This window comes from Drosophila novamexicana, unplaced genomic scaffold, assembly GCF_003285875.2.
Source record: "Drosophila novamexicana strain 15010-1031.04,08,12 unplaced genomic scaffold, DnovRS2.1 tig00000193-arrow-pilon, whole genome shotgun sequence".
NCBI lineage: Eukaryota > Metazoa > Arthropoda > Insecta > Diptera > Drosophilidae > Drosophila > Drosophila novamexicana.
Window position 1 is genome coordinate 6,159,558 of NW_020824787.1, and position 12,286 is coordinate 6,171,843.

At 37.8% G+C, this 12,286-nt stretch overlaps 2 protein-coding genes across 2 annotated transcripts; one reads left to right on the forward strand and one right to left on the reverse strand.

Moving 5' to 3' along the window:
• Positions 1–3,022: 3,022 nt before the first annotated feature.
• Positions 3,023–4,846, reverse strand: LOC115759122. Its single transcript, XM_030699966.1, has one exon. The coding sequence runs from the start codon at positions 4,764–4,766 to the stop codon at positions 3,270–3,272; it is 1,497 nt and encodes a 498-aa protein (XP_030555826.1). The 5' UTR covers positions 4,767–4,846; the 3' UTR covers positions 3,023–3,269.
• Positions 4,847–8,527: 3,681 nt separating this feature from the next.
• Positions 8,528–9,464, forward strand: LOC115758641. Its single transcript, XM_030699377.1, has one exon. The coding sequence runs from the start codon at positions 8,555–8,557 to the stop codon at positions 9,395–9,397; it is 843 nt and encodes a 280-aa protein (XP_030555237.1). The 5' UTR covers positions 8,528–8,554; the 3' UTR covers positions 9,398–9,464.
• Positions 9,465–12,286: the final 2,822 nt, after the last annotated feature.

The window sequence follows — 12,286 nt, forward strand, 5'->3', positions numbered from 1 at the left end:
CTTTTGGCAGGACTCACTCCCTTGCTCACTCTCTACCTCCCTCCCGCTCTGTCAAGCTGCTTTGATGACAATGACACTATTATGATGTCAGACACTGACAGGCGACATACTTCTGCTCACATCTCACGGATGCGCTACGAACTGCTGCAGTGTTTTTTTTTTACATCCAATTTTGATTGATGGCATAAACGGAATAGTTTCACATAAATAAAACTCCAATAAAACTGTGACGGATTAAAAACTGTTGGCAAAGCTTGTGATTGTACAAATACTGAGTATTCATTTAATAATACAACATATATTGTTATTAATTAATGAATAAGCGAATAACAAAAACAAATGTATTATAAATAAGTAAATGTTTGAAAATAATTGAATAATTATTTCGCATCATTTACTTCCTAAGCGATTTGTTACAAGGAGACTTTTGTTTAATATTCCGTCCAGAGAGTAAACTCGGAATTACTTTTTACCACAAAATATTATTTTGTAATATAAATACACATTTGCATTTTTTATTTTTGTGCACATTTCTCTCCACAAATCTTCAATGTAGCTGGCCAAATCGCATTTCATGTAAGTGCCAATTAATCAAAGCATGAGTGCAACTAAATTCAAAATGTGAAAAAGCTCTACAAAATATATTTTTGCAATCAACAAATCATAAAATCACAAAACTAAAAAAAATTAACAAAAATGTGATACAAATGTAAAGTAGAAAAAAAGGACAACTAGTAGCTAGACAGGGAGAGAATGGGGAGAACCCTGTTTGTGGCGCCGAAGATTAAATACCCTTTCAAATATTGGAGTAAGCTACCCTGACAGATTTTTTATTTGGTTCAAACTTAATACTCTTTAATACTTTGATATAACTTCTAACTTGCAAGAGTGTAACTTGTAATATATATTATAATATAATATATAACATGTATTTATATATATTATAATATATAATGTAATATGATCCAGGCAAATAAATGATTTTGTTATTATTAACTTGGTTCAATTCCGAAATCTCTAAAAAATATCTGTATAAAACTTTTGAGCTCAAGCCTGGCTGCTTTAAATTACTCAAATATACCCTCTAGAAGGGTATATAACAAAAATAGACTAAAGTAAAATGTAAACGCTTTTTTTTTCTTAATTTATAATAAAAATGCATTTGCACTGCAGAATAGGAAAAAAATAACTAAGCCAAATCGGAAAAATATGCGGGAATAACCAATTTTAAAAGAGACCACAAAAGTAAAAGCCGAACAAATAGAAAAACTAAAAGCTAAAGCGGAGCTACAACAGCAAACAGCGAAAAACAATAAGAATTGAACTCAAATAATTCGCTTTTATTGAGTGTTTCTGATGCAATAAAAAACATTTCAGATGCATTTCTCTTTGGCTGCTCGTAAAACATTTGTATACCCTGTAGTCGTAAGATATATGAAACAGGGTATCATAATGTTCTGAAAGATCCCAGAAGCATAGAAGGTGTAAAAACAGTCAGTTTGAAGAGCCCAAAAAAAAATATATATACATATATATATATATATATAAACAACTTGTTGCTTGATTGACTGATTGAATGACTGATTGACTGACTGGGCAAACGATCAACGCACAGCCTAATCATTAAAAGCTGGGTAGCTGATGGCTTCTATAAGGTTTTAAAACATTTCACTTCAAACTGTGGAAAATTGGTGGAAAGTGGGCGCATGACATTTATTTTCTTAGGAATTCGATCAGCCTGCAATTCCTTATCAAAGATCTCTGCAAAAATGTATTGGAGCATTTTTATGTAATATTCGGAAAATCCATTGGAAAAGTCGTGTGTTGCGCAACGGGCAAGGCCGGGTAATTACCGCCAATAGGGTTATACAAAATTCAACATTTCTGAACGAAACAATCTTTTTAGTGGAAACTTGTTTAAGATATCCTTGTACACATGTGTTTATTATAGGGTATTTTCTAGTCCAGCTGGTTTTGACTGACTTTATTTACCAGTGAAGACCAAAATTTTGGAGTTGCATTCAGAACCAAACGGATTGTGCATTTTATTTTGAGTAGAAATGGTTAACCGAGTGGGGCTACACGTCTGGGGTCGGGGCGGGATCTATTAAAGCAACTTAACGAGCCAACAAATTACCACACATCATAAAAGCAAATCACAAAAATATGTTTTGTGAGAATGCGACTAAAAATAAATGGGAATCGAAGTGATGTGACTGCTTCAGCTGGCGCTGAGTGAGTACCCATGGATGTCTCCTCGTGATTTAGAGGCGCAGCTGTGGCGGCGGCTCTACCTGGATTCTCCATGCCAATTTATGCGTGCCGGCAAGCATTCAACCCAAACGATGCGGTTGGTAAACAAAACAAAACTGGTCTATGTCTGGGAAATGGTGCGAGTTCGAGTGATTTAAGCCCAACAAATCGAATGTGGCTCAAAACAATTTTTAAACAATTTTTGTTAGACTATATAAGACACATTCATTTTGGGCCCAGCAATTGAATCTGTTTTAAATATTGAATTCAAAAAATATTATAGAAACTTAAAAGTAAATAAACGTAGTATTCAAAGTATTTATATTGCATCTTTAAAGAAATGTTCGCATTTTGTTTCTCATAATGTCTTTAACATTTCACGTAAGAACTTTTTTAAAAATTTCATAAAGTTTTGGAAAATATTGGAATTTTTTAAATAGTGTGAGGAGTTTCTTGACAATTTTATACAAATTGGAAATGATTTAAATTTTTGTGTAATTGATTTGGATTTAGTAAAAACAACAATCAGCTTTACTTTTTAAATCGGGTGTCGGTTTTTTTTGACAATTTTTTATTTATTTACTTAGTTTGTCGATTATTTGAAAAAAATTAATTAAAATTATTACCATATAGCACAATCTATAAAAATAACATTTTAAATCATGTGAGATTCTTTTGGAAAATTGTAGAAAACAATGGAATTTTGCTTACTTTAAATTAGGTTTGATAAAGAAAATATAACTCAAAAAATCATTTTTATTATTAGTTTTATTTCTACAGTAGAGCCTGAGACTCGAACCCGCACCCTTCATCTAGCTCATCTACAGAGGAATACAAATAAATAAGATTTAAGAAAATCATTTGAAGCACAGAAATCCCTTTACTATATTCCACTTCATATGGATACGAAGTATATTTCCTAGATTCTATAAGGGCTGCCCACCAATTAAAGACCCCGACTTTTTTTCCTCTTCCTCAAGTTTTGGATTGGTTTCATCAACAGAATTGCAAGACGTTTACTTATAAGATTGGTTTCTATAACGTCCTTTTTTTTTGACATCCTCGTCAGGGGTTTGACTGTACACAGAGCGTATGGCGATCCTTTTACGGGCTTTCTGCAATCGCTGATCATCGAATTTGCGTCTGCAGCGATTAATGATGCCCCCTTGGACCATGTGGCTTTCTTCATCCATGCAAGCAACCGTCGGTTGGCGACGCATCCAACTTTCCGTTCGATCCGGATCGAAGGGTTTGTGCGCCGATATCGGCACCTGTGCACCATTATAGAGCTGCGTCTTTTCCGATTTCTTCGAGAGCCTCAGTGAGACCCCTTCCGAGTTGGGCTCACCGCAATGGGGAACATTGTGATATACATCGACTATTTTTAAGGAGCTCAGGTCGCCTTTTATCATGTCATTGTATTCCTTGGATATGTTCTGCGCGATGCCCCTCGTTCTGGTCATTTCGCTTTCTTGAGCCTTCTTCAGATCGAATCCTGTCAATGCACATACCAAATCGTCTAGATTCCGTTCGATGCCAACGCGATCTTTAATCCGATTTAACAGCTTACGTAAATAATCGCGCCGCTCTGAATATTCAAGCAGCTTCTCGCCAACATGCAGGCCACTCGTGGCTTTGGCTATTGGACCTTTACAGTAACCTATACAGCCCTCCATATTGTCAAAATACTTTCTCCTTGTAATCGGCTCAAGGGCGGCATCGCCAGCGCTTGGTTTCCCGGCGTTCGGATCATGGCCATCCAAAAAATTCCTTTCGTATAGCGTGAAGCGACGTCTCAGCCCATTCGCCCTGGCCAGGGAGTTCGGTCCGATGCCCAAGCGATCATCTGTCTTTTGGGTGCGCCGCATGGGCCGCAGACCGAATTTCCGTGCCGGACATTTGGCGTTACCAAAGAGACTCTTGTGCGCACCATTGTCCAACTCCTTGCCCCCCTTGAGCACCGACTGCAGCACGCTCAACAGTTTGAGCAGCGACTCCGGCTGGTAGGGAGTGCGCACGTTGCCCTCGCTGTCAAAGATGCCGCAGTAGAAGTCGCAGGGGTTGAAGGTGCACAGTGGCACGTAGCAATTGCACCAGTAGGAGTTGCGCGGATTCAGCATCTTGGCGAAGTTCTGCATGGTCAGCGTGTACAGAAAGTCTGAGACCACATCCGCATGCAGCCCCACGGCCCGGCTCAGGGCCAAAATGGTGGCGTGATTCGCGTTGAACCAATAATCCCGGGGCGAGCTTTTGCGGCACTCGCAGCCGGACTCCTTGGACATGTGCTGCCGGTACCGGCGCAGCCACTGGATCCGTTCGGACACATCCTGAGGCCGAGTCGTGTCGCTGGAATCCTTCGCCTGGGCGGACGAGCAGCAGTCGCCTCCGCAGCTGCCACTCCTGTTCTTGTTGCTGTAGGCAGTTTGCAGCTGCTGGAAGTAGTTGCCCAAGCGTCCGGCAAACATATTGTTCTTCCAGCAGCTGCCACCGCAACCGTTCTTCAAGCAAGCCATTTTGCAATTCTGCTAGATGAAACCAAATTTTAAGACTATTTTCCAAAATTATTAAATTCTCAATTTCGAATTGACAAATTCTGCAAAATTCGATTTGAGTGGATTAAAGCCGTTAAATCGGGAATTCAATCTGGATTTTACAAATTTCAAAAAACCTTATCCGATATGGTTAAAAATTAAACGGATAATCGAATGCTGAATTCGATAGGTTCGTATTACCATATATCGATATTCCAATCGATGAAAATTCACAAGTTTCTTAACTTTTTTCAATACCAATTTTTAATACTTTTTCTGATCTACTAATCAGTATTCATATTTCTGCTACTAAAACCACATAACTCGTTCCTGTCAAGCTTAACCAAAATCGATTATTCTATCAATAACAATTGACTACAGTTAATTAGAAAAAAAAAAACATTTGAGATGACAACTGAAAAACAAATGTCAAAAGAGGAATGCAAAAATAAAACATGTAAGTCCTTTATGTGTGCTGCGTGTATGTGTGTGTGTTTACAGTAGCTACAACACCAACAACAACAATTAACGCAAACAGCAAGACAAAGCAGCGCAGGCAAAAAAGACAAAAGCAAAAAAAAAACGAAACATGCCGCACAAATAGCCCAGCTCATTGGGTGCGCAAGCGAGATGGCACGAGCCGTTGCTCAGGCAAGTGTGAGCGACGCTCTGACAGCTAACAGGGGAAAGCAAAAGAAAACAACAACTAAAAAGCATAAGCAACAGGGACAGCATTTGAGCGCAAGAAAACAAGAGAGCGCAGGGGTAATGCGCTGGGGAAGAGCGGAACGCGCCGGCAATGGAACAGCGCAGCGTCTGCAAGAGGGGAAAGAGAGACAATACCAATTGGCAATTGCTCGCGTCGCTCTCGCGCTCATCAGAACTATAGCAGCGTCGGCGACGCTGCACGATGCTCACGCAGAGCGAGAGAATTGTTATTGCTGTCGCTGCTAAGTTGAGCGTATTTTGCTTTGTGCGCTCCAACACAAACAAGCGCGCACATTATCAAGTAAGGAGGGGGCGCTGCATGTGCAAGCTTTTGCCGGCAAACGCCAGCAGCGACGTCAGCTGCAGCGGCGACTGCGACCTCTAGCCCCCTGCCATTACCAACGACGCTACCTACTAATTGAGTTGGCAAGTGAGACTCAAATCTCTTCAACATAAAACCGTTAGAATCGCAGATTTAAGCAATTGTGACGTAATACAAATAATTATTTAAGATATCTTTAAAACAAAAGATTGAGAAGTAGTTTGAAATTGATTGAAAATATTAAGAACATTTGAATTAAGATAATTTTTAAATGGAACAGTTTTTCTGTTCTCAGCAATATTTGCGGGATGTGCGCTTTCCAGCATGCTTTTCTAATACGATAATTGCTTTTACATTCTAATTGGACAGATTATTATGTTTATCAAAGCAAATTCTAATTCCATTTCCATAGTCTTTTCTGGCTTTAATTTTACAAGTGCACAAATAAAGATAACTTATTTATTACAATAGTTACCACTTTTTTCACATAATACTTGGATATTTGTAAATTAGGAAGGTTGGCAGGAAGTTGGTAAGGCCCTTAATTGATATTTTCCAATAAGAAATGTAAATCACTTAAATATTCCTATTAGCATCACATTGAACCTTTTTAGATTATTCATAAATTCATAAAACTGCAAATCGTTGTTCTTGGTAGATATGGAAAATTGCTTAAATCAATTAAAATCCGTTCAAAACATAAAAAATATTCCAAATCTTAATTTGTTGCGCATTTTCTTCAGAAAAGAAGACAGAGTATTAAAATTTATAAAGATATATGAAGAAGACATCTAGTATATTCATTATCAGTCAGTTACGTAGTGTATGTTCGTTTTAAAGATATTTTGGAACAAACTCACGCTGAACCAACTTTTTAGTACAGACAATGAATATGACGTATTATTATAAAGTATCTTTTGGCTATCCAGAAAAATCTTGTTTTTGGATATATCTTTACTAATATACATAAAAAAAACTCGTCAACATGGGACGTCTCTGTATTCCGTTGAAAATTTACATCAAGCCCCTAAATTTTCCACAGGTCTGACATATTCATTAGAACATATTTGACATTCCCAATATAACTGTCTTTATTTTATAGAATTCGTATTGCAAATAAAATCGTTTAATTATGTAAGAGGTATTGAATATAAATATCAATTTGTCAATTCCGCACAGAACTAATGAATTTTTGGTAAAACTTATGCTGCTTGCACGATAATTTGATTCTATATCTTATTCCCACTAACTACTCTTTTCCCACAAACTTTATAAATTCAAAAATAAATTCGAAATTTCTACGATAAAGTGAAAATAGTTTCTTACCAAAACTCGCTTGCCCAACAATTGGACAGCCAATCCAGAGAAACGAAAATCAATGGTTAAATCACAGCCAATAATCGAATATAGTTCAGATGAACTTTATCAGCTCACGAAACGAAATGGACTTTGATCTGAGATACACAGAAATCAAATTGCAGTTACAAAATTGGGATGATTAACACCTTCGACTTGGAAAGTAGTTTAGTATAAAATATTTGTAGGACTATAACGCAATATCTGATCCATCAGTTCGCAGCCGAGTTCAATAGAGTTGCCAGTTCAAAGGCCGCCGCTGCGGCCGACGGGCAACAACAAACAAATATAAACAAATTGCAGGGATAGATATGTACATTCAGATACACACATCCAGATATTTAGATACATAATTCAATAGTTAATATTATAATGAGAGGCATCAACAGGTTCGTCAACAACAACAACAACAACAACAATAACAACTCCCTCTTTTGAAGTCGAACCACGGATACGGCAATCGGTGGCCGCCTTTAATCTTTGCTGCCTCTTGATGGGCTCCTCGATGGGCCGCCGTGATGGATACTTCCGTGTCGGCGGCTTTGGCCGGCTGTGTGGGTGGTAACCACTTTGTGGCGCCCATTGGCATTAGCCAAGCCAAAGCGAGAAACATATTTATAACTGCAATTTTTAATATTTTATTGACTCGCGGCCTCAATCGACAGAAATGCTTTGAACTTGTTCCATATGATCAAATTTATAGACAGTCAAAATTTCATATTGTAAATTATATGAAAATATGCGTAAATAGATACAATGAGAGAGAGAGAGAAAGAGAGAGAGAGAGCAATAGAGGGAGAAAAACTGTAGAACGGAAGGGAAGCTTTTGATCTTGCCGGTAATTGTACGGAATGTTTCTCGATATGTGATTTTCAGTGCAGTTTTCAATCATGTCTAATATTTATTTCCAGACGAGGGCAGAAAGAAAACTACATCTGATCTTGCCTGAAAAAAAAAATCGTAATCTTTAAAAATAACAGGTTACTGGATGTCGATATCGATTTTTTTCGATTGCTTGGAAACGGGGCAGGTTAACGAATATCGGAAACAACGTTTTTAGCTTTTATAGGTTGTGAGATTGACGCGTCCATTAATACGGACAGACGGACGGACGGACAGACGGGCATCACTAGATCGACTCAGCTATTGCTGCTGATCAAGAATATATATTCTTTAAGGGGTCGGAGATACTTCCTTCTGCCTAATACATGCATTTATAAAAATACCTTTTAAACCATACAAAAATCATTTTCAACCAGAATTAAATGTCAAAGATTTGTAAACGGTATGTATGTACATTTAAATATATATTCACAAGACATCTGTCGGTATTAACATATATATATATATATATATATATATATATATTTTATTTCTAACAATCATGGCTAATGCGGCTGCAGCTATAAAGGACGTGGAGAAGCACTCGAATAAACAATATTTGCCACCATTTATCGCTGCCCCCTCGGAACAGACAGAGGCAGAGACGACAGCGGCCAGCAAGGAGCCGCAGGTGAAGGAGCAGCTGGTGCCAATGGCCGTTATCAAAAGTGATCCCGAGCCGAATTCGGTTGGCATGGAGCTGGATAATCCTTTCTGGATATCCGTCAGTGGCTATCAGCCGGATTGCGCCTATTCGGTGTATCGTTTCTTTCTCGATATCGGACACATTGTGGACAAGAGTTTCACAGAAACAAATTTAATGTATCTGAAGTATTTCTGTATGATGGATTGCGAAATTGCGCTCAGCTACGATGGCCAAAGGATCGGCTATGGTGGCGATATACTCGTGCACGTCAAGCCGGAGAATCCTGTGCTGCAGACCCGAATCGAACCAACAAAACAGAAGATTAAGCAGCCAGCCGTAGGCACCGCTGCTAACAATGAGCCCGATATAGGCCTATCGCCGTTGTGTCTTGTCGATACTGACACAGAGAAACTGAAGAAGCTAAAACAGCTAGAGAAGCTAGAGAAGCCAGAGAAACAGCCCAAGGTTGTGGAAGAAGCTGCCGCCAAGCAGCCAAAAGAGAATCCAGAGAAACTGTCACAGATTGTCGAAGAGGCTGCCAAGCTGGTAAAAGAGAAGCCAGAAAAATTGCCAAAGGTTGTGGAAAAGCCTGCCTCTCCCAAGCTGGCAAAAGAGCAGAAGCGACAAGTGGCTCGCAGGAAGTTGACTTTTGGGCAATGGCTAAAGCATAAGATATCCTATATATTTTATTTTTACTGAGTAACAGTTTTGTTTCGTTAGTGTAGTTGAAATTGCCAACTGATGAACAGCATTAAAAATCCATTTCACAATGGAAAACTTTGTTTATTCCTGGGCAACCAAAACAGCCTTAAGCCCAACTGGCTTGAAAGTGAGATTCCAGCATTTTAGTTGAACAAGAAATAACCCGGATCCAGGTTCACTGTTCGAACTATACAACAAGTAATTGGTTCGAACCGTGTATTGAAATATCCACTATTTTTTTCATTCGTTTTGCAGCGTTGATTTATGACACACGGGTTAGAAATAAGAGAACATAGAAAATAGTTCCCGTATCTGTATGAAGCCTCCCACGGTTCAAATATTGTCGATAGCGATAAAATGCAATTGGTATTGTTAGGGTTATTTGCATGCCGGCGACATTATAGAATTTTTAATTACAATAAATCAATTTAAATAAAATGTAATTTTTCAATTTTATCAAATTGTCATTATGCGTAATTAATTCCTATGCACAAATGCATTTTAGTGCCCCACGTTGGGCGCCACACCAGTCCACGCGCTGGCGCCCTCTACCGTTCGTGGCCAAACAATTGTGCTGCGCTAACTTTTAGCGATTGTCGTAGCGATTATAGCGCCGCAGCTGATGGGAGGGCGTGGCATTTAGTGGAAAAATGGGGCGGTTGATGGTCTGAAATAATCGGACATTTGTTTTGTCAGAAATAATGCTGCTTAATTATTATATTTGTAATTTATTTGCGCCCACGCTTATCAGATCCAAATGCTAAAAAGTATGCATGCTGCTTTAATCCCACATTAATCCCGCACAAAACTGCATCAGCAACAACAATAACAACAACAAATGCAAAAAAGCCCAAAATAGAAATGACAGTAACAAAAACAACAAAAGCAAATGCAGCGCATAGAATGCATAATTAATTTTTATTTTGATGACAACGTCAACGCAACAGTCTAACCGAGCCCGAGCCCCAGCCCAAGCACGAGCCCGACGTTCGCCCAACATATCCCGCAGTGCGTTCCGAGTGTACCGCAATTATTTTGGATTGCCCAACACTGGCCTGCAACTGACCACTCAACATGCACGTCGTAATCAATAGGGCAGAGGGATGTGTGCGTATGTATGCGTGTCCTTATAATACTGCAAAATCCATTAAAAATTACTAACCAAACCTAATTTTTTGAGCCTGAAATTTCTTATTGCACGCGAATAAGCTTACTAAACAAACCCCAAAGCTGAGAGTGCAACGAAACATACATCATTAGTAAGATTGTTTCACAAGAATTATTTCATTGAATATTTTAATAATATTTCAAATTTGGTGAGTCTCTGAGTATTTGGGCCTAACTAATTCCGACCAAAAAATATTATACAAAAATATTCACAAACTGAATCTAGTTGGTTCCAGATGTAAACAGAACCACCAAATTCTTTTTATAATTCCGGTTTTGCTTAAATATCAACTAGTTTAACTACCCACACTTTCAGCGGACAATTTGCGTTTACCCACACTGGCGAAAATAGGAAAATTGCAATATATTGATTCATGGCAATATTCTTTAGTGAAATCTTTCTTGAAAGTACTTTTTATATTCTTGCGAACATTACTAATAAGCAGACCCTTTTGTAAATGATCTTCTAATTTCGTTAACCAGCACTGCCGCTCGGCTACATGTGTTTACCCACACTTGGCACACTGATACATATAGCCTCAAAGAGAAAGAGAGAGAGAGGGAGCGAGCGACAGTGAGATGGAGAATGAGAGTATGTAAATACGAGCATCTATGTAATTATATACATATATTGATGTATGTGGGCATGTTTATACGGTTTGGGTTAACACACAAATTAACCCCATTTGACAAAACAAAGCGAATAGCGGTAAAATGGATAATTTGTTAAATAAATTGTGCGATTTTTATGAAAGCATTAAATATTTGTTGTTGTCAGCCAGCGTTTGGGCCATTTGCTGATGCTGTAAACTGGTTATTTGCATTCGGTAAATAACATAAAATTAAAATTCTTTTGTTGTCCTTTCATAGTTTTGCATTACTTTTTTGTTGCTATACAGGGCGGAGGGTTGGATTTTCGTTAACAGATACAAATCCGTTTTATTTGTTTTTGTATTTCGTTTTTGTTGTTTTTCCAAAAATTGTGTTAAATTTTTATGGCCAGCATATTTGGTTTCTCGCCTCACCCCAAATAATGCGGCTGTCACCAATTACCGATACCCCTGGGTTAGCCATATCCTCCCATCGGCCACCCACTGAATGCTGCTGATGACTATGCAACTGCAAATCCTCTGAAATTATAGCGTTCATTAAATTTTAAACAAAGGTGATTAGATTTTATAATTCGCATATGCCACACCTCTCACAGAAATTGCGTACAGTTGTGCTCATTATTTATTTAGAACAATTGCAAAAAGTATTTTGTATTTAGCATTTCGGCATTGTATTTAGCTGTTTAGCTGTTGTTCCCTTATTTATTGGTAGTTAGCATAATGCATTTTATATTTGTCATATCGAAATGTGGGATCAACAATTGCTCGTTTGTTTTGCGAAAATTAATTTATTTATTTGCGCTCGATTTTTCTAAATTTCTATTCTTATTATTTGTCAACTCTAATTAATTTTTACCCGCCGCCAGATATCTACATGTATTTCGATACAAGATTATCGTGCTCATAGAAATATTCGAATCGAACCTTTGTACACTTTTGTGTTTTTCACAATTACTTAAATTAATACCAGCATGATAGTTGTATTTACCTTCAATTAAAGCGGAAATTCGCTAGAACATTATTTGAATTTTTATCATTTTTTATCATGGTTTATTATAAAAAGAAACATATTTTGTTATATTATAATTTTGTTAATGTGTTTTCCATT